Source organism: Coregonus lavaretus, assembly GCF_964263955.1.
Source record: "Coregonus lavaretus genome assembly, chromosome: 29".
In the NCBI taxonomy this organism is placed as follows: domain Eukaryota; kingdom Metazoa; phylum Chordata; class Actinopteri; order Salmoniformes; family Salmonidae; genus Coregonus; species Coregonus lavaretus.
This window is the reverse complement of record NC_140016.1, coordinates 13,705,739-13,728,096: the sequence shown is the minus strand read 5'-3', so window position 1 is coordinate 13,728,096 and position 22,358 is coordinate 13,705,739. Positions and strand designations below refer to the sequence as shown.

The 22,358-nt window shown below is 43.5% G+C and overlaps 2 protein-coding genes across 4 annotated transcripts; one reads left to right on the top strand and one right to left on the bottom strand.

Moving 5' to 3' along the window:
* Window positions 1-1,296: 1,296 nt before the first annotated feature.
* On the bottom strand, window positions 1,297-8,769 carry LOC311105037 (protein FAM199X-like). Of its 3 annotated transcripts, none has more exons than XM_084147015.1 (7): window positions 8,637-8,769; window positions 6,742-6,925; window positions 6,405-6,624; window positions 6,157-6,309; window positions 5,911-6,072; window positions 5,523-5,780; window positions 1,297-2,703 (listed from the first exon to the last, which is right to left on the bottom strand). In XM_084147015.1, exons 2-7 carry the CDS (start codon window positions 6,909-6,911, stop codon window positions 2,527-2,529), a joined length of 1,140 nt encoding a protein of 379 aa, XP_084003141.1. In that variant the 5' UTR covers window positions 6,912-6,925; window positions 8,637-8,769; the 3' UTR covers window positions 1,297-2,526. The 3 variants fall into 3 exon arrangements, with proteins under 3 accessions (XP_084003141.1, XP_084003142.1, XP_084003143.1); XM_084147016.1 differs by having other exon boundaries at window positions 8,606-8,677; XM_084147017.1 differs by lacking the exon at window positions 8,637-8,769 and adding an exon at window positions 7,049-7,577.
* Window positions 8,770-14,935: 6,166 nt separating this feature from the next.
* commd5 (COMM domain containing 5) lies at window positions 14,936-21,332 on the top strand. Its single transcript, XM_084147363.1, has 7 exons — window positions 14,936-15,241; window positions 15,378-15,538; window positions 15,672-15,700; window positions 16,333-16,383; window positions 18,064-18,159; window positions 18,432-18,507; window positions 19,197-21,332. The coding sequence occupies exons 1-7, from the start codon at window positions 15,100-15,102 to the stop codon at window positions 19,296-19,298; spliced, it is 657 nt and encodes a 218-aa protein (XP_084003489.1). The 5' UTR covers window positions 14,936-15,099; the 3' UTR covers window positions 19,299-21,332.
* Window positions 21,333-22,358: the final 1,026 nt, after the last annotated feature.

Below are 22,358 nucleotides of genomic sequence, written 5' to 3'. Positions count from 1 at the left end.
CTCTTGTCCCTCTGCAGCAGACATAGTGAACAATATGTTTTGAACAATAAATCAAAATCGCAGTATCGAACCGCAATACATATAGAATCGCAATACATATCTTATCGGCACCTAAGTATCGTGATAATATCGTATCGTGAGGTCCCTGGCAATTCCCAGCCCTCCTACTCACCTGTGAACAACAGGCACATCTAATTTACAGTAGTCTTTTTTCTCAAAGTTGCCGGAATGTCACATGCATCTCCTTATTTCAGTACATTCATAACAGCCTAAACATTACAAAACGTATATTCCATCAAATAGGACTGACGTAATTAGACACTCTCTCATAGACCTCCGTACAAAAAAATGCTTATCTTACATGGACATATTTTGGGTGGAGTAAATCATTTCGCTTCGTCTCTTCCTCTCTGGATATACTTGCCAGACTTTATTCCAAGTGCAGACAAAATAACCAGATTTGATTGAGTTTCAGGCATCCATTTCAGGGAAATAAGCCTCTAAAACAGTACATGTCAGATACGCCACATGAACGATTACTTTCTCGATTAACATCTTAAGTATTACATTATAAGAGCTAAGTTTAAATCAGATAATTTAGCATCCACTATTTTTAGTTAGTGGTTGGAATAACCATTTTTTAAAAGATCCAATATGATATGGAACATCCATCACCATTACGGTCTAGCTGAGTATGTGCTTGTATCTCTTCCAGATAACGCTAATGGAGCTAAACAAACACATTTCTAATGTACCCTGGACAGTGAGGAGTCACTAACACACAGATTAATCACAGATCAATTCCATCGCCTTCATTTACTCACTATCTGCCCCTTTAGAACAGTTGTCTCGGTTTATACCTATGATGTATTTCTTCTAGCTAATGCACTACCTATTGACCTTCAGTCTATGACAGAGGAAATTGATTTGCAATGAAGCTCAAATGATGAACTCCTTAGCCACCGCATCCTGTTACACAATGAAATACACTATTTTAGTCTTAACAAATGTCAGCCACAGAAGAAACCTGTTTATGTAATGACTAAGTATAGGCTAGTAAAATGAGGTGTAATAAAGTCATATTTAGCATGTTTTTTGTGAATACATTTCGGTTGTGTAATTCTAATTTGTCTCAAGAGATGTTGTATATTGCCCTTGTTAATGGCCAAGGTGTGAACACATCTTGGAAGACATTGCCCCCTTGTGGCCATTTGCATTGCAAAAGCCAATCTAGAAGTAGTTTATCAATTGATAAAGGTGATACCTCTAATGAAAACTAAAAGAAACAAAGGAAAATATGATGCATCGATGGCAATTTATTCCTCATTCTGCGTTACATTACTATTGAAACTGAGTTCTGGTATGCTTCTGTTCTGCAACACTATATTTCCAACACCTCGGGCAGGTCAGTAAATACATGGTTGTGACATACACAACAACTTATATAATTGGACTTCCAAGAAAGCAGCAACAAATACGTCCCATCTTGGTCCGTTGACCTTTCCTCCCCAGAATGAATGGTACAACAATTACAGAAATAGTTGTTTCATGGCTATTAATCATCTCTTTCATTCAAAATAAAGATATACTCACAATATCTAGTTGATCTATATTGTTTTCAGAATTACTTAAAAGCATAACTTTATACAGAAAAGACTAAGCAAACTAATGCTTCTAAGGTAAATACATTTTCTAATGTACAGCAGTTAGTGTTACCTGTTGAAGTTTAAAGAATAAAGCGTTCTACAGGATAGCCAAGGAGCCAAGGATAGCCAAGGAGTAAGCCAGGACATCATGAAATACCTTCCCATTCAAAGACAATGCAGTCATAGACATTTTCATGTCATTCAGAAACATAAAAATATCTCCCGTGTGCAATGCAATGGATATCTGCATTATTTTACATGTCATGCTCAACCCTAGACTCCATGCACAAAAGACATGGAAAATAAAAAGCTATGGAGAGTTGTTAGAGGCCAACACTGTATTACCATGTAACCATGTTGCATTTATGAATGTGTAAGCCTTCATATTTTAACTTAAAGGGGAAACTTGATGTAAAAACTGTTCTTTATGATTAACTGCATTTATACAAATTAAATAAAAACAAAAGAAGCTGTGTTAAGCATTTATAACTCATTATGCCAATGGTGATGACTTCCCATGCAGTGACTCAGTGTTCCCTCTATGCCTTCAAGATTAAATGAACCACAAAGAATTAGGAAGTTTAAGCTTATTTTAAGTTACATTTGGTCGTTTTACTTGAATACTCACATTCAATATTTGCCTCAGCAGAATCCTACTCCCAATGTTCATACATTAAGACATAAAGCTATGGAGAGAAAAAAGAGAACTAGAACCATTTTTGTGTGTGCAGGCGTCCAGATCTAAGGACATCAATTAGAACTCAAGAACGGTCCCAATTGGGCAGCTTTGCTTCAATATGACTGGGTGTGGGACCAGCTGTGACATTACTGGAGGATGTTATTGTGAGGCTTAGAGGGAACACTGACTCATTCATTCTTGTCACATCAAGACGTCGACCACGTCTTCTACACGGTCCTCCTCCTCTGTGACTTTGAGTGACAGCACCTCTTCGTTGAGGAACAGGCCACTCAGCCTCTCCTTGCGGGCCTGTCTCTGTTCCTTCAGCTGTCTCTTACGCAGGGCTTTCTGCTGCAGCTTCCTCTGCTTAGAGCGTTTCTACAACAAATAGGACAAGAAGATAAGAGATGTGTGGCAGTGGCACACCAAGCACACAACAAAGGCTCAGGCTACGGTTCCATGACTCAAATGTAGGCTAAATGGTTTTTACTTGAGGCAGGGGATCCATTTTCCATTATATCTGGTCACCTCATCTTACAGAAGGTCACCTACATTGAGAATATTTCCCCGTTATCGCTGCGCAAAACTACTAAACTGTAGGAGTGTGTACATATCAAATAGGAATCCATTTGAATACCTCGTGTAGAGTAATTCCCACCACGAGGTGACTGCAATAATTATGCAAGGAGGAATATATACATTGATGTCCCAATAAGTGACATATTTTTGGTTGTTTTGGCTCTGTACTCCAGCACTTTGGATTTTAAATGACACGATGACTATGAGGTTAAAATGTAGACTGTCAGCTTTAATTTGAGGGTATTTTTTAGAATATGCTTCTAAACACTTCTACATTAAATGTAACCTCATTCATTGTATCATTTCAAAGCCAACGTGCTGGAGTAGAGCTAAAACAAACTGTTTAAATATTTTTGAACCTCACTGCAGCCTTCAAAGTGAACGTTCGTTCATTGTGTTTTTTCACAATGCAGGTCTCCCGCTTTCCCTCTGGCTTGTCAACATCCTCCGTTTCAGTGTCAGTTTATTTTTTCCACTTGTCTGTGCCTCCCATCCGTGGTTCAGTAGCTAGTATACTAGCACAGTTTGTAGCATTTTTAAGCTAACTACTCGACCAGGCATACAATTACAGGAAGAAGAGGGAAGCAAAATTACGTCATCTAAATACTCCTCCCTGGTGGACTTCTTTAAAATCTATTCTAGGGAGATTAAAGCTAGTTAAACATAAAATACTGCGTAATACTGGATAAGATTTATTTTTGTATTACGCGAGATGCTGTTGGCGCTGGTAAATACTTTCTTCTGAGCTTCCCTGTCGAGGGAGATTTCCAAATCATTGGTCCAATTCTCTAGGGAGGATAGAGCATCACCCACTTCTGTCAGTTTTTTAAATACATTTTGGAAGTAATATTTCTTGAACTCCGGTTGTCTAAGAGAAATTGGCTTAGCTCTGATATACAGTGCATTCGGAAAGTATTCAGACCACTTGACGTTTTCCACATTTTGTTATGTTACAGCCATATTCTAAAATGGATTACATTATTTTTGTTCCTCAATCTACACACAATACCTCATCATGACAAAGCGAACAGGTCGGTAGACATTTTTGCACATTTATTAAAAATAAAAAACAGAAAAACCATATTTACATAAGTATTCAGACCCTTTGCTATGAGACTAGAAATTGAGCTCAGGTGCATTCTGTTTCCAATGATCATCCTTCAGATGTTTCTACAACTTGACTGGAGTCCACCTGTGGTAAATTCAATTGATTGGACATGATTTGGAAAGGCACACACCTGTCTATATAAGGTCCCACAGTGCATGTCAGAGCATAAACCAAGCCATGAGGTCGAAATAATTATCCGTAGAGCTCCGAAACAGGATTGTGTCGAGGCACAGATCTGGGGAAGGGTACCAAAAAAGGTTTGCAGCATTGAAGATCCCCAAGAACACAGTGGCCTCCATCGTTCTTAAATGGAAGAAGTCTGGAACCACCAAGACTCTTCCTAGAGCTGGCCGCCTGGCCAAACTGAGCAATCAGGGGAGAAGGGCCTTGGTCAGGAAGGTGACCAAGAACCCGATGGTCACTATGACAAAGCTCCAGAGTTCCACTGTGGAGATGGGAGAACCTTCCAGAAGGACAACCATCTCTGCAGCACTGGAACAATCTGGCCTTTATGGTAGTGGCCAGACGGAAGCCACTCCTCAGTAAAAGGCACATGACAGCCCGCTTGGAGTTTGCCAAAAGGCACCTAAAGACTCTCAGACCATGAGAAACAAGATTCTCTGGTCTGATGAAACCAAGATTGAACTCTTTGGCCTGAATGCCAAGCGTCACATCTGGAGGAAACCAGGCACCATCCCTACTTTGAAGCATGGTGGTGGCAGCATCATGGTGTGGGGATGTTTTTCAGCGGCATGGACTGGGACACTAGTCAGGATCGAGGGAAAGATGAACGGAGCAAAGTACAGAGAGATCCTTGATGAAAACCTGCTCCAGAGCACTCAGGACCTCAGACTGGGGAGAAGGTTCACCTTCCAACAGGACAACGACCCTAAGCACACAGCCAAGACAACGCAGGAGTGGCTTCGGGACAAGTCTTTGAATGTCCTTGAGTGACACAGCCAGAGCCCGGACTTGAATACGATTGACCATCTCTGCAGAGACCTGAAAATAGCTGTGCAGTGACGCTCCCCATCCAATCTGACAGAGCTTGAGAGGATCTGCAGAGAAGAATGGGAGAAACTCCCCAAATACAGGTGTGCCAAGCTTGTAGCGTCATACACAAGACTAGAGGCTGTAATTGCTCCCAAAGGTGCTTCAACAAAGTATTGAGTAAAGGGTCTGAATACTTATGTAAATGTGATATTTCAGTATATATGTATTTTTTTTGCAAAGAAAAATAAAATTCCCTGTTTTTCTTGGTCATTATGGGGTATTGTGTGTAATTTATGAGGGGGAAAAACGATTTACTCCATTTTAGAATAAGGCTGTAATGTAACAAAATGTGTTAAAAGTCCAGGGGTCTGAATACTTTCAGAATGCACTGTATGTTGTTGCTTTGGGTCGAATTGCAATTTAGATTTAAGTAGCTGTTTAATCTGTATTGAAAACTTGAGGAGCTATTCAAAAGCCATAGTGAACTTTAACAGTCAGAGTGAAACCCCTTCCTTACCTTGGAGTCACGGATGCGCTCAGCGGCACTGGACAGGTTCCCGTCGCTGTGGGCACGGCTGATGTTAGCTGTGCTGCAGTTGGACGTGGAGCCTGTGGATCCGGTGGAGCTGCTGGCACTGCTGACCAAGCTAGCATTGCTGCTGCTTGCCCCACTCACCCCACTAGTGCTAGCACTGCTGTGGCCATTCCTCTTCCAGCTGTCCCGGGTGCTGCTGGGGCGCTGCCGCGGACTGTGCTCCCGGATGTAGTTCCTCACCTGGAGGATAGGAATGTTAAAGCTTCACACATCTGAAAAGTTTAATTATTTATTTATTTAGATCAGAGTACACTGCACAGCACACAGTGTCACAATTTTAAAATGTTGTCATATTGTGCCATTCACTCACCTGTTTCAGTTTCTCATCTGTCAGGCAGTTGAGCTCAATTATGAACTCGCTGTCTGTAGGGGATATCTGTGCACACGGGTCAATGATCTTGATGATGTCCAACTGCTCTCGTAGCCCCATCTCTGTGCTGACCTTTCTGCTCAGATATTCAATATATTCCACCTGATAGAGAGATAAAGCATGTAACATCTGCAACCACTGCTTTATAATTCCTGGCATTGTGAATTTGAGAGCTGGTCTCCATACCTGTTCATCATTGGTCATAGCACTCCAGGGGAGCTCATCCAAATTTCTATGTGGTTTGGTCTTTCTATTGGAGGAGAGGCAAGGGGAGCTGGGAACACTGGGTATGATGTCAGAGAGCACATCACTTCCACTGGTTATGTCACTTCCAGGCAACTGTGGATAAACAAAAAACATTATTAACCCAAATGGAACAACCACCAACATAACTCGACAATAATATTTATGTTATCGCATTGGGGGGGACATACCTGCCACTCAAATTCGCTGTCTGACCAGTCCCAGTAAGTGCTGATAGAGGAAGACACGTCACTGCAGACGCTGCCCTCCGGGAACAGGTCAAAGGAGGTGAACTCCTGGTCGTCCAAAAGGGAGTAGCAGTCCTCCTGGTCTCCCACGGAGACGGAGGAGAACAGCTCCTCACTGCATTCTGAGCTGGCCACACTGGTTCCACAAGAAGTCAGGTTCCATCTGAAAACAGTCAACAAAAGGGACATTTTGGTGTGGTTAGTTTAGCCTGTTACAATACTGTCTTGATTTAAAAAGTGGAATGCAAGTCAAAAACAAGTAGCTAGCCATCAGCCTTACCTGTTACTATGGAAGCGGCGTAGAGGGTCTGTCCGGTGACAAGAGGATAACTGACAGCCAAAGTCACTGACATCCAATGTGCCTGCCTCACTGATGTTCCCTCGCTGAGACAGCAGTAGTGGAAAGTGCTCCTCGGGAGAGAGGAATTTTTCGTAACGAGCCTCAGACATTTTGTTTTCTCCACCTGAGAAAAACAGTGGGAAATAAGTGTAATTAGAAAATGTTTCATAGTTAGCTAGCTAGCTAGCTGGACAAATGTTAAACAAGGCTCCTTTCACTTGGATAATTAAGCAGATTAGCTACCTACCTACATGACCAAAAGTATGTGGACACCTGCTCGTCGAACATCTCATTCCAAATTCATGGGCCTTAATATGGAGTTGGTCCCTCCTTTGCTGTTATAACAGCCTCCACTCTTCTGGGAAGGCTTTCAACTAGATGTTGGAACATTGCTGCAGGGACGTGCTTCCATTCAGCCACAAGAGCATTAATGAGGTTGGGCACTGATGTTGGGCGATTAGGCCTGGCTCGCAGTCGGCGTTCCAATTAATCCCAAAGGCGTTTGATCAGGTTGAGGTCAGGGCTCTGTGCAGGCCAGTCAAGGTCTTCCACACCGATCTCAACAAACCGTTTCTGTTTGGACCTCGCTTTGTGCACAGGGGCATTGTCATGCTGAAACAGGAAAGGGCCTTCCCCAAACTGTTGCCAAAGTTGGAAGCACATAATCGTCTAGAATGTCATTGTATGCTGTAGCGTTAAGATTTCCCTTCAATGGAACTAAAGGGCCTCGCCCGAACCATGAAAAACAGCCCCAGACTATTATTCCTCGTCCACCAAACTTTACAATAGGCACTATGCATTGGGGCAGGTAGTGTTCTCCTGGCATTCGACCAAACCTAGATTAGTCTGTCGGACCGTCAGATGGTGAAGCGTGATTCATCACTCCAGAGTCCAATGGCGGCGAGTTTACACCACTCCAGCCGACGCCTGGCATTGCTCATGGTGATCTTAGGCTTGTGTGTGGCTGCTCGGCCGTGGAAACCCATTTCATGAAGCTCCCAACGAACAGTTCTTGCGCTGACATTGCTTCCAGAGGCAGTTTGGAAATCGGTAGTGAGTGTTGCAAAATACAATTTTTACACGCTACCTGCTTCAGCACTCGGTGGTCCTGTTTGTGTGGCCTACCACTTCGCAGCTGAGCCGTTGTTGTTCCTAGGCATTTCCACTTCATAATAACATAACTTACAGTTGACCTGGGCAGCTCTAGCAGGGCAGAAATGTGACGAACTGACTTGTTGGAAAGGTGCCACGTTGAAAGTCACTGCTCTTCAGATCAGTAAATCAATTTTACTGCCAATGTTTGTCTAGAGATTGCATGGCTGTGTGCTCGACTTTATACACCTGTCGGCAATGGGTGTAGCTGAAATAGCCGAATCCACTCATTTTAAGGTGTGTCCACATTCTTTTGTACATATAGTGAATCTATCTGAGCTTGGTTGGCAAGCGTAGCGACTAGCGGTCTGTTAACAAAACATTGCTAACAACGGCTAACTATCTAGTTAGCTAGCTTCCCAAGCAAGCTTCCGAGTTGGTTAGCGTCAGTTAACTAACAAGGTAACTTTACAGTAGATAGCTAACTTGTTCATTTCAAGTGTTAACGACATGGTACATGCTAATTATCTAGTTAGCTAGTTCTTTTGGGACAAAAAATACAACAATTTTGAAGGCAAACAACGAGGCCTCGTTAGCGTTAGCTAAATCCTCTGCGAAATCGAAAAGGCAGAGAGCTAACGTTAGCTGGCTTGTTCGAGATAATCCATTAGCAAATAATACGCCCAACATTATTTGCCGCGGAACATCTTGCCAGGTCGAAAGAAGTTGACCAAGCAACAAACCTGCCGTTGTTCAAAGAAAAACAGTTATTTCCTCCTCCATTTGCAAATTCCCCTCGCCGAGCAAATTCTTTTGACAACACTACGCAACTTCGCAATCACACACACGTCAATTCGACGCTTTGAAAACTACTGCGCCCCCTTGAAAATAGGAAGTAGATTCGTCTTCTTGTCCTTCTTCTGTGGATTTTATATGGCGGATGGCAACCAACTTTAAGGTGCATTACCGCCACCAACTGGACTGGAGTGTGGACCAGAGACCGTGAAGTTATAAATCCTACCCAATAATCTCGTCTCCCTAAGGAAACTAAAGACATAATTAAATACTAAATCCCCTGAAGATTTTCCCCAGCAGTTCACTTAATCCTGACTCTTCAATCCCATTACTCCACTCCTCAAATCTAATAACAATCACTCCCTTTCACTCACATTTCTGGCACTGAAATAGAACATGTTCCACTGTCTCCATCTCCTCCTGACAATGATCACACCTCCCAGTCAGATGTCTCCCCACCCCTTTCAATGTGCCTTGTGTGTCCCAGTCTCAGCCTTGGGACTACACTTTCCTTCCTTCTCTCTCTGCCTGAGGACCTCCCTGCCCCCACCTTTTCCTGGATCTTATACAGGCGTCTTCCCTTTCTCTCCCTGTTCCACAATCCTTGCCACTTATTTTTTAACCACTGTTCTTATTAATCCCTTGGCTTCTGCTTTACTGATTGACAATTCCATCTCAACATTAGGATGTTTAAGAGCCTGTTTGGCAATAATATCAATTTCCTCATTCCCCTCTACTCCCACATGAGCTGGTACCCAGAGGAACATCACAAATAACCCCCATGTTTCACCCTATACAAACACTGCAAAACCTCATACAATACATCCTGTCTGCTCTGAGACACACATGAATTTAAACTCATCAGTGCTGCACAGGAGTCGGAGCAGATGACTACCCTGTCTGGCCACACCTCCTCCACCCACTCTGCAGCTAATAGTATGGCCAACAACACCATTGTGTAAACAGATAAATGATTTGTTGCTCATTTCGTCACTGCCACCTTAAAATCAGAAACACTAAAAGCTGCTCTTGTCCTCCCTGTTTTAGGATCCTTAGATCCATCTGTGAATATATTCAAGAAAGCATAGTATTGTGTTCTTAAATGTTCACTTACAACTGAATCTACTCCTTCCTCAACATCTCTTACCCTCTCAAGCATCTTCTTCTTCTGTTCTTCTTCTGTGGGTTTTATGGCAGACTACAACCCAAAAAGGTGTATTGCCTCCACCAATTGGACGGGTTGAAAAACCAAAACAAGGTAAAAAATAAAATCCATATGTGATAGGAAAACTAACTTAATCCACCCAAATAAAATAGTACATTGACAAAAACAAAACAAAACTCCCACTTCTTCCTTCTTCTTTCAAATCTCCATATCTCCCTTCTCCGGCTCTAGGGCCTGAGAGGGTGGTACGGCTTGTGACAATATTCCATGTAACTCCTCAGCCGCCGAGAAATCTTTTAGTCCCAGGAACCGCTCCGCCGCTTCCACAATGATATCCATCTTCCCGGACCTTCTCTCCACCTTGGCAGTGCCATTAATCACCATAGCTTTAAAGGCCACAAAGTCCACCTTATTAACCTTTCAAATGTCAGGGTCCTGCTGGTGAAAGACATCCCATGCATCCTGCAGTGAAGGCCTATGCACCACCATGGACTCTTCAGGAGCACCATTCAAACTCTCAACCCTTTTAACAGCTGCTGCATATGAAATGCTCTGGATAGCCCTGACTTTGGCCACCTCATTCTCTTTCACCCTTGTCGGGCAATCGAAAGATGTAGCTTCATGGTTCCCACCACAATTGCAACATGTCACATGTTCCTCACTTTTAAAACACATGATATGATCTTTTCCACAACTTGGACATCTCGGCTTCTCCCTTCTGCAAACACTTGAAAAATAACCAAAAGCTTTACAATTATCACACTGCATTTGTATGGGATAAATGCTCTAACTCCGTAGTTTATATACACCAACTGGATTTGAGTAGGGAGCGACTCCATATCAAAAAACAAAAGAACAGATAGACTTCACTTTTTCAACATACGATTCATCCAACGTGCATCAATCACTCCAGGAATATTTTTAATCTCTTCAAAATCGACTTCCCACGAGACGCCAGATATAACCCCCCTGTTCCTAAGAGACACACACGAGACTTCAAACTGATCAAATCGGGTGAGACGCAACGCACGTTCCTTCTGATCCGCAGAAGCACAAACAAATCTAAACAAGCCCGCCTCTCGTGATCCTCCCCGCCTTCACTTTACCCAACACTCTCCACCAGTTTGGATATCTCAAATGGTTTCTTCAAGATTGGTAATCTGTACAGCTGCTCCTCATTAACAAACCGTACTCCTAATAGACACGAAGGGACATTCTCATCACTGTACACTGCTTTACTCCGTTTCCATTCTTTTGGACAGTACTCCAATTCTCCTTGATTCTACCGCCATTGCATTCAGAATCCACTTCATCGTCCGCTTCCGCCATCGTCTTTCCGTCCGACGTTCTACCCTCTCCACAAGAGGATGTAGATGGCATGTCACGGAAAATACTACTATAAGCACAAATAGAACAATGAGACAGATATTTCACCGAACGTATAAATCTGAAGCATCCCCTTGGCGTTTCCAATCACTACCAAATATGGTAGTGAGAGGAAGCCCAGAGGGCAGTGGGAGAAGGAAAGAGTTTTACATTTATGTCATTTAGCAGACGCTCTTATCCAGAGCGACTTACAGTTAGTGAGTGCATACATTTTTTTTTTTTTTCATACTGGCCCCTTGTGGGAATCGAACCCACAACCCTGGCGTTGCAAACGCCATGCTCTACCAACTGCTTCTAAGCAGATCACTGGATCCATAGTTCCCCTACCCTTCCTGAACCCACTCTGATGTGGCATACTAGCCCTCTGCTCTCCAGGAAGTAAATTAGCCTCTCCGTAATCATACGTTCCATAATCTTACATACATGTGATGTTAAAGCTATTGGCCGATTACTTGTTGGCTTCGTTGGATCCTTCCCGGGCTTCCGGATTGGTACCACTACTGCCTCCTTCCAACTGTCTGGTAGTTTCCCCTCCTCCCTAACTCTGTTGTACAACACCAATACCTTATCCTGTGCCTCATCACTAAGATGGGCCAACATAACATAACATAGCACACCTCATCTTTCCCAGGTGAAGTTAACCCACCCTTACCTATTTCTCTTTTCACCTCTGCCCTGGTAAATGGTGCACTCAACGCATAATTTACATCCTCCAGGATGCTCCTCTCTCGTGTTCTCTCTCCCCCTCTGCCCCTCCTCTGACAGATTTGCGGAGTTATGCACTTGGACAAATGCTTTGGCCATCATCTCTGCTTTCTCCTCATCTGTTACTGCCACATCCTTCCCACTCGTCAACACTGGATAATCCCATTCCCTTCTGATCCCACTCATCCTCTTAATCATCCTCCACACTTCTCCCACAGGTGTCGCCCTTCCAATGGTGTCACAGAACCGATGCCAACATGACCTCTTGCCTGACGGATAGTTCTCACTATGGCCTGGGCCTGGTTATACTGAATCAGATGTTGGAAGTTATGCGTCCTTTTCAGTACTCTAAATGCCCTGTTCCTCACCATTGCCCCACATTCCTCCGTCCACCATGGGACTGCTTTCCTCCTCCTCCTCCCTGAACTCTTAGGTATAGCCTCAGTAGCTGCCCCCACTAACGCTGTTCTCACCCAGTTATTCATACTATCTACATCCCCTCTCATATCCACCCGAGCCATCACCTGCTCACTCAGCTCCTGAAACTGATCGAAGGCGTTTCCTAACAGAAATATGCAAATATATGCAAGAACACTCCAATTGGATCTCGCTAGCTCGTGCTTGGCTCTGCCCACCTCCTTGCTTGTTCTGACCCCTATGACTAATTTGTCTTGGTTTGGTTATACAAATCTTTGCTACACAGTACCAGTCATAATACACACCTACTCATTCAAGGGTTTATCTTTATTTTTACTATTTTCTACATTGTAGAATAATAGTGAAGACATCAAAACTATGAAATAACACATATGGAATCATGTAGTAACCAAAAAAGTGTTAAACAAATCAAAATATATTTTATATTTCAGATTCTTCAAATAGCCACCCTTTGCCTTGATGACAGCTTTGCACACTCTTGGCATTCTCTCAACCAGCTTCACCTGGAATGCTTTTCCAACAGTCTTGAAGGAGTTCCCACATATGCTGAGCACTTGTTGGCTGCTTTTCCTTCACTCTGCTGTCCGACTCATCCCAAACCATCTCAATTGGGTTGAGGTCGGGGGATTGTGGAGGCCAGGTCATCTGATGCAGCCCTCCATCACTCTCCTTCTTGGTAAAATAGCCCTTACACAACCTGGAGGTGTGTTGTGTCATTGTCCTGTTGGTATGACACAACACACAACCAGATGGGATGGTGTATCGCTGCAGAATGCTGTGGTAGCCATGCTGGTTAAGTGTGCCTTGAATTCTAAATAAATCACAGAGAGTGTCACCAGCAAAGCACCTCCTCCTCCATGCTTTAAGGTGGGAACTACACATGCGGAGATCATCCGTTCACCCACACCACTTCTCACAAAGACACGGCGAATGGAACCAAAAATCTCAAATTTGCAATGGTCTAATGTCCATTGCTGGTGTTTCTTGGCCCAAGCAAGTATCTTCTTATTATTGGTGTCCTTTAGTAGTGGTTTCTTTGCAGCAATTTGACCATGAAGGCATGATTCACACAGTCAGTTCTGAGCAGTTGATGTTGAGATGTGTCTGTTAATTGAACTCTGTGACTATAATGAACTTATCCACTGCAGCAGAGCTAACTCTGGGTCTTTCATTCCTGTGGTGGTCCTCATGAGAGCCAGTTTCATCATAGCTCTTGGTTGTTTTTGTGACTGCACTTGAAGAAACTTTTAAAGTTCTTGAAATGTTCTGTATTGACTGACCTTCATGTCTTAAAGTAATGATGGACTGTCATTTCTCTTTGCTTATTTGAGCTGTTCTTGCCATAATATGGACTTGTCTTTTACCAAATAGGGCTATCCTCTGTATAACCCCACTACCATGTCACAACACAACTAATTGACTCAAACGCATTAAGAAGTAAATCAATTCCACAAATTAACTTTTAAGAAGGCACACCTGTTAATTGAAATGCATTCCAGGTGACTACCTCATGAAGCTGGTTGAGAGAATGCCAAGAGTGTGCAAAGCTGTCATCAAGGCAAAGGGTGGCTATTTGAAGAATCTCAAATATTCTACAATGTAAAAAATAGTAAAAATAAAGAAAAACCCTTGAATGAGTAGGTGTGTCCAAACTTTTGACTGGTAGTGTACATGTGAACTCCTTTTCTTTCCTATATTCCTTTCCTCTCTCCCTTTCCTTTCCTCGTTCCCTACCTCCCTTTCCTCTCCTCCTTCCCTATCTCCCTTTCCTTAACTTTTTTCCTAGCTAGGAAAGGAGGAAAATCAAGGGTTAGAAAAGGAGGAAAGGAAGCTAGAAAGGAGGGAAATAAAGGGAGTCGCGGTCTTTGTGGAGCGACGGGTAACAGTGCTTCGAGGGTGACTGTTGTCAATGTGTGCAGAGGGTCCCTGGTTCAAGCCCAGGTAGGGTCGAGGAGAGGGACGGAAATAAAACTGTTACATAAATATAACCTATTTTTGTAGCCCCGTGTAGCTCAGTTGGTAGAGCATGTCGCTTGCAACGCCAGGGTTGTGGGTTCGATTCCCACAGGGGGCCAGTATGAAAAAATAAAATAAAAATAATAAGTGTGTCTGGATAAGAGTGTCTGCTAAATGACAAAAAAAAAAAAAAAAGCTAGGAAAGGTATCTAGGGAATAAAATGGAGGAAATGAAAGGAAGCTAGGAAAGGAAGTTAGGAAGGATTTTTTTTTATAAAGATGTTTTATTGTCACATACACCGGATATGTGCAGGGAAATTAATCACAGGCTATGCTGTGGGGCTGCAGATGGATGCCTCTCGGTTGGGAGGTTGGAAGGGATTATGGAGATGCAGGAGGGTTTGTTTTTGTTAAAAGTTAGTAGGGCTCTTTTTATTTACTTAGTAGTACAGGATTAGGTAGGAGGGTTTCATAGATGTATTTTTTTGTGTTTGTTTGTTTTATTTTATTCTAAAGTCTGTAAACTATGCTTGACCACACCCTTCAGTACAGTAGGAGGCGGCAGGCACCTTTAACGTTTATTTGCAGACCGCCATTAGAAGAAGAAGAAGGCATATCATGTGATCTACCATTACGGAAATGGTCTGGAATAAATAAACCGAGAAACTAGTCAGCTAGCCAGGTCAAATACATCATCATTTGAAAATAAGTTACACTAATGTAGGTGTGTTCGAGAAGTTTAGCTATATATATGAAATATCATGTCTTCAAGCCATGCCAAAGTCGCGGTTGGTGTATCCAAAGACTCGAGTTTTTTGGGAGGGAGGATACCATCGGAAATCGAAATCATGGCTAAACAGCTGAAGGATTTAGACCAAGAAATGTTTAGGAAAATACTGAAAGGTTGGTTATTAAATTGCATGCCATTAACTTAGGTATATTGTTAAATTAATTAGTTTCCATTTCTCTCTCTCCCCCCGGTTTGTCCACACACACACGTTAACCATTTTGACATCACTTTTCTTGTGTCTATTCCCAGCGGTGGTGAATGCTATTGAGGGCAAGGACTGCAGAGAAGCAATGAAGGCTATTGCGGAAAATGCTGCCCTCCCTGAAGAACGGTTGAGTTATGTTGTGGCTGGAATGTACAGACTCCTAAAAGAGGCATTACGTATCCCCACATCATCTTTAAAACAAGAGGTAAGGAACTGGTTGTTGTTATGTTGTATTAAAACCATACTCTCATACACAATGCTCAGGTTGGATTTCTAGACAACGTCTGATTTCATGACTCCTTCATAACGTCTACAATAAAATGTTTTACCTCTTCTAGGTCTTCAAAGAAGATCTAAGGGAACTAAAGTAGGTTCTTCCATGTGTCACCTTCAGCACCTCATCACATCTCAAAGCTGTGAAGCATCACAGTTTATCTTGCCTATATCAAGGAATTTAACAACTACTTACAATAGGCCAGGGATCATCAACTAGATTCAGCCACGGATGGTAGGGGGCCTAATTACAAATAATTTGTAGACCGTAAATTGTCCGCAAGAAGCCCAAACAGATATTTGACCAAAACATAATCATTTCAAACCCTGCTTGTATTTATATACGATCACGTGTCTCTCTGTTTTTACAGTCTATTATTTGCTCAGAGAACTTAGGGGGCCAAATAAAACCACCCACGGGCTAAATTCGTCCTGCGGGCCGCCAGTTGGGGAACCCTGCAATAGGCAATCCAAGAACCCCATAATTTGTTTATAACAGAAGGAGCTGGCAGTATATTAGATCACACACATTACAAAATGTCAGTGTGTAAATGACCCCAAAGGTTTTTTTGTGTTTTTTTTTGTTGCATTTATCGTAATATGAAACACTGACTATACACTTGGCAGTCTACATTATTCAAAGCAATGATTCATACTGTACCATCAAAATATTATATGGAAATGTTTTGAATTGTTTTCAGCTGACATTCCATTCTTTCATTGTAGGATAGCTGAGGAATTCATCATAGACTTTGCAAGTGTGGTGTTTGGCAATCGGTATGTTGACTGTTATGGCTTAACATTAGCCTATAGTCCCACAATTAATTTTGTTGTTATACAGTGCATTCGGAAAGTATTCAGACCCCTTCCCTTTTTCCACATTTTGTTACGTTACAGCCTTATTCTAAAATGGATTAAATAGATTTATTTCCTCATCGATCTACACACAATACCCCATAATGACAAAGCAAAAACAGGTTTTTAGAAATGTTTGCAAATGTATTCAAAATAAACAACATAAATACCTTATATACATAACTATTCAGACCCTTTGCTATGAGACTCGAAGTTGAGCTCAGGTGAATCCTGTTTCCATTGATCATCCTTGAAATGTTTCTACAATTTGATTGGAGTCCACCTGTGGTAAATTCAATTGATTGGACATGATTTGGAAAGGCACACACCTGTCTATAAGGTCCCACAGTTGACAGTGCATGTCAAAGCAAAAACCAAGCCATGAAGTCGAAGGAATTGTCAGAAGAGCTCCGAGACAGGATTGTGTTGAGGCACAGATCTGGGGAAGGGTACCAAAGAATGTCAGCAGCATTGAAGGTCCCCAAGAAGACTGTGGCCTCCATCATTGTTAAAGGGAAGAAGTTTGGAACCACCAAGAACCTTCCTAGAGCTGGCCGCCCGGCCAAACTGAGCAATCTGGGGAGAAGGGCCTTGGTCAGGGAGGTGACCAAGAACCCGATGGTCACTCTGACAGAGCTCCAGAGTTCCTCTGTGGAGATGGGAAAACCTTCCAGATGGACAACCATCTCTGCAGCACTCCACCAAATCAGGCCTTTATGGTAGAGTGGCCAGACGGAAGCCACTCCTCAGTAAAAGGCACACGACGGCCCGCTTGGAGTTTGCCAAAAGGCACCTAAAGGACTCTCAGACCATGAGAAACAAGATTCTCTGGTCTGATGAAACCAAGATTGAACTCTTTGGCCTGAATGCCAAGCGTCACGTCTGGAGGAAACCTGGCACCATCCCTACAGTGAAGCGTGGTGGCAGCATCATGCTGTGGGGATGTTTTTCAGCAGCAGGAACTGGGAGACTAGTCAGGATCGAGGGAAAGATGAACGGAGCAAAGAACAGTGGCCCAGCCAGATCCCGGACTTGAACCCGATCGAACATCTCTGGAGAGACCTGAAAATAGCTGTGCAGCGACGCTCCCCATCCAACCTGTCAGAGCTTGAGCGGATCTGCAGAGAAGAATGGGAGAAACTCCCTAAATACAGGTGAGCCAAGGTTATAGCGTCAGACCCAAGAAGACTTGAGGCTGTAATCGCTGCCAAAGGTGCTTTAACAAAGTACTGAGTAAAGGGTCTGAATACTTATGTAAATGTAATATTTTATTTTATACATTTGCAAAAATGTCTAAAAACCAGTTTTTGCTTTGTCATTATGGGGTATTGTGTGTAGATTGATAAGGGGGGAAAAACAATGTAATCAATTTATGAATCGGGCTGTAACGTAACAACATTTTGAAAAAAATCAAGGGGTCTGAATACTTTCCGAATGCACAAAATGACAAACTTCATGAAAAGGTTATTTATTTCTTAAACTAAAATCCAGGTTTTCCAGCACTTAAGTGGTGGGTTTATTGTGCACAGAGAAACCTGTGGTGCTGACTCTGTGATTGTGGATCAGCTCACTGTCCCTTGCTTTCACTGTGGTTGTTTTCAGACGAACAACACTGGAGGCAGTGACTATGCAGCAGGGGCCTCGATTACCCTCCCTTAAGGATTTTAGATGGAGAGTGGATGTGGCCATTTCAACAAGGTACACTATACTTTCTTCACTATAACATAGGAGGGTCAACTTTTTGAAGGAGAAATTGAACAGAGAGAATTAAACTGAGAAAATATTGTGAGAACTGTAAATGTCCATGAAATGCATGCAGTGTTATCATTATATAGTAGTACAATAAATGGTTTGATAAATAGTAAACACATTTCATTATTGTGTAGTGAGAATTTAAAAATAAAACATAATTGCTTAAAGGCTCTGATTTAATAATACATGCATCACATAGTCTGTTGTTTTCTTGGAAGCTCCCTAGCTCGTGCCTTGCAGCCCTCCATTTTAATGCAGATGAAGCTCTCAGATGGAAAGGCCCATCGCTTTGAGGTAAAAATACTGTAACAACTTGCTGGTTATGGCTTTGATATGCATGTCTCCTCACAACTGGCTTACAAGGGTGAGGTTGATTTTAAGTTTGTCTAATGCATATAAAGATTGTTACGTGTAATTACTCAGCCTGTAATTATGTAGGCTTATCACAGTTGTAAGTAGGTTACTATGTAACAGTGTGCCCCTGCATTATACAACTGTAGCGACGACATGGTTTAGACTAGAGAATATGGTTAACATCTGTTTGAGACTATCAACATCTTATGGTGAAGGATTATGATATAACTGTCTGGTATTTCCAACACTTCCCTCAAACATAAATATTGTACTGTGTTCAAACAAGCGATCAGACATTGCATTTATTCCATAGTCCATTTGTATGACAGAGCTTGGTATCAGCATTCATAGTGTTAATAAGTGTTATTTCCTTCAATACAATTGGGTAATTTAAAGGTAGACTCAGCGATATGACCTAGATGCAGAAAGAAAACAGCATAGTTGATCAATTTCTACAACAACTAAGAGCGTTGAAGCGCGAGGCTCAACTTCTCCGCTGTTTTGGTCCCGTGGCTACCATGTTGTAAAAGCGTGAAGCGAACCCGTGCACATGCGCAGATACTGTGTGATGGCGAAGTTGTGCATCTCACTCATCGCAGTATCTGCGTGCTGCTTTTGTTTCTCTCTAGGTGCCTGTTTCCAAGTTTCAAGAACTCCGGTACAACGTTGCGCTTATTCTTAAAGAGATGAATGATCTGGAGAAGAGAAGCGTTTTGAAGATTCAAGATTAACTGAGCATGTCAGTAAGGTTATTAAAGGCCAGTAAGTGGTTTCATCAGGCAGGGTTTCTGCCATAAAACGGATTTATATCATTTTGACATGTCATGTGTAGATATTAAATATGATCAATTGTACAAAAATGGGTGTTGTGTTATTTTAAATATCAAATGTTTTTATTAGCATTTGACTTAATAAGGGTGTTAACGGTAAATGTATTGTTTGTGTGTTTTATAATCATCTGGTTACTTAAAGTTCAGTTCAAAGTAAAGTTGACCTAGAATTGCTAAGGTGACATGGGGAAAAGTTATGGGTCAGCCACAGGATTTAGGCTAAACCTCATCCAGGCCTAGACGAACTGACTGGGTTACACCGATGACCCACTTTCAGAGTCACTGTAAAAGAAGGTTGACCTGTCTGAAAATGGGATTGAGTTAATTTGCAAGCTCAGACGACCAACCTGTGTGGAGGAATTTGGGTAACCGCGTAACCCCCTAACTGTCTTTAGTCCTTGATTAAGAACACATTGTCCATGTAATACTGCCTGTAGCACAATGCCTAATGAATGTGTCACATTAGTAAAACAAGCTCAAGAATTTGTAATTTACATTTACATTTACGTCATTTAGCAGACGCTCTTATCCAGAGCGACTTACAAATTGGTGCATTCACCCTATAGCCAGTGGGATAACCACTTTACAATTTTTTTTATTTTATTATTATTTTTGGGGGGGGTAGAAGGATTACTTTATCCTATCCCAGGTATTCCTTAAAGAGGTGGGGTTTCAAATGTCTCCGGAAGGTGGTGAGTGACTCCGCTGTCCTGGCGTCGTGAGGGAGCTTGTTCCACCATTGGGGTGCCAGAGCAGCGAACAGTTTTGACTGGGCTGAGCGGGAACTATGCTTCCGCAGAGGAAGGGGAGCCAGCAGGCCAGAGGTGGATGAACGCAATGCCCTCGTTTGGGTGTAGGGACTGATCAGAGCCTGAAGGTACGGAGGTGCCGTTCCCCTCACTGCTCCATAGGCAAGCACCATGGTCTTGTAACGGATGCGAGCTTCAACTGGAAGCCAGTGGAGTGTGCGGAGGAGGGGGGTGACGTGAGAGAACTTGGGAAGGTTGAACACCAGACGGGCTGCGGCATTCTGGATGAGTTGTAGGGGTTTAATGGCACAGGCAGGGAGCCCAGCCAACAGCGAGTTGCAGTAATCCAGACGGGAGAGGACAAGTGCCTGGATTAGGACCTGTGCCGCTTCCTGTGTAAGGCAGGGTCGTACTCTCCGAATGTTGTAGAGCATGAACCTGCAGGATCGGGTCACCGCCTTGATGTTAGCGGAGAACGACAGGGTGTTGTCCAGGGTCACGCCAAGGCTCTTCGCTCTCTGGGAGGAGGACACAACGGAGTTGTCAACCGTGATGGCGAGATCATGGAACGGGCAGTCCTTCCCCGGGAGGAAGAGCAGCTCCGTCTTGCCGAGGTTCAGCTTGAGGTGGTGATCCGTCATCCATACTGATATGTCTGCCAGACATGCAGAGATGCGATTCGCCACCTGGTTATCAGAAGGGGGAAAGGAGAAGATTAGTTGTGTATCGTCAGCGTAGCAATGATAGGAGAGGCCATGTGAGGATATGACAGAGCCAAGTGACTTGGTGTATAGGGAGAAAAGGAGAGGGCCTAGAACTGAGCCCTGGGGGACACCAGTGGTGAGAGCACGTGGTGCGGAGACAGCTTCTCGCCACGCCACTTGGTAGGAGCGACCGGTCAGGTAGGACGCAATCCAGGAGTGAGCCGCGCCGGAGATGCCCAGCTCGGAGAGGGTGGAGAGGAGGATCTGATGGTTCACAGTATCAAAGGCAGCAGACAGGTCTAGAAGGACAAGAGCAGAGGAGAGAGAGTTAGCTTTAGCAGTGCGGAGAGCCTCCGTGACACAGAGAAGAGCAGTCTCAGTTGAATGACCAGTCCTGAAACCTGACTGGTTTGGATCAAGAAGGTCATTCTGAGAGAGATAGCAAGATAGTTGGCTAAAGACGGCACGCTCAATAGTTTTCGAAAGAAAAGAAAGAAGGGATACTGGTCTGTAGTTGTTGACATCAGTGGGATCGAGTGTTGGTTTTTTGAGAAGGGGTGCAACTCTCGCTCTCTTGAAGACGGAAGGGACATAGCCAGCGGTCAAGGATGAGTTGATCAGCGAGGTGAGGTAGGGGAGAAGGTCACCGGAGATGGTCTGGAGAAGAGAGGAGGGGATGGGGTCAAGCGGGCAGGTTGTTGGGCGGCCTGCAGTCACTAGTCGCACAATTTTATCTGGAGAGAGAGGGGAGAAAGAAGTCAAAGCATAGGGTAGGGCAGTGTGAGCAGGACCAGCAGTGTCATTAGACTTAACAAACGAGGATCGGATGTCGTCAACCTTCTTTTCAAAGTGGTTGACGAAGTCATCCACAGAGAGGGAGGAGGGTGGGGGGGAGGATTCAGCAGTGAGGAGAATGTGGCAAAGAGCTTCCTAGGGTTAGAGGCAGATGCTTGGAATTTAGAGTGGTAGAAAGTGGCCTTAGCAGCAGAAACAGATGAAGAAAATGTAGAGAGGAGGGAGTGAAAAGATGCCAGGTCGGCAGGGAGTTTAGTATTCTTCCATTTCCGCTCAGCTGCCCGGAGCTCTGTTCTGTGAGCTCGCAATGAGTCATCAAGCCACGGAGCTGGAGGGGAGGACCGAGCCGGCCGGGAGGATAGGGGACACAGGGAGTCAAAGGATGCAGAAAGGGAGGAGAGGAGGGTTGAGGAGGCAGAATCAGGAGATTGGAGGGAGAAGGATTGAGCAGAGGGAAGAGATGATAGGATGGAAGAGGAGAGAGTAGTGGGAGAGAGAGAGCGAAGGTTGCGGCGGCGCATTACCATCTGTGTAGGGGCAGAGTGAGTAGTGTTGGAGGAGAGCGAGAGAGAAAAGGATACAAAGTAGTGGTCGGAGACATGGAGGGGAGTTGCAGTGAGATTAGTAGAAGAGCAACATCTAGTAAAGATGAAGTCAAGCGTATTGCCTGCCTTGTGAGTAGGGGGGGACGGTGAGAGCGTGAGGTCAAAAGA

What these genes read in the sequence shown, in the direction of transcription:
- LOC311105037 (XM_084147017.1), bottom strand. Translation starts at nt 7,094, where the DNA reads ATGAGATGTTCGACGAGCAGGTGTCCACATACTTTTGGTCATGTAG. An exon ending in ACATACTTTTGGTCATGTAG is followed by an intron (nt 6,926 to 7,048) that starts GTAGGTAGCTAA and finishes TGTTTTTCTCAG; the next exon opens with GTGGAGAAAACAAAATGTCT. An exon ending in CTATGACCAATGATGAACAG is followed by an intron (nt 6,073 to 6,156) that starts GTATGGAGACCA and finishes TCTCTCTATCAG; the next exon opens with GTGGAATATATTGAATATCT.
- commd5 (XM_084147363.1), top strand. Translation starts at nt 15,100, where the DNA reads ATGTCTTCAAGCCATGCCAAAGTCGCGGTTGGTGTATCCAAAGACTCG. An exon ending in GTTTAGGAAAATACTGAAAG is followed by an intron (nt 15,242 to 15,377) that starts GTTGGTTATTAA and finishes GTCTATTCCCAG; the next exon opens with CGGTGGTGAATGCTATTGAG. An exon ending in GAAAGGCCCATCGCTTTGAG is followed by an intron (nt 18,508 to 19,196) that starts GTAAAAATACTG and finishes GTTTCTCTCTAG; the next exon opens with GTGCCTGTTTCCAAGTTTCA.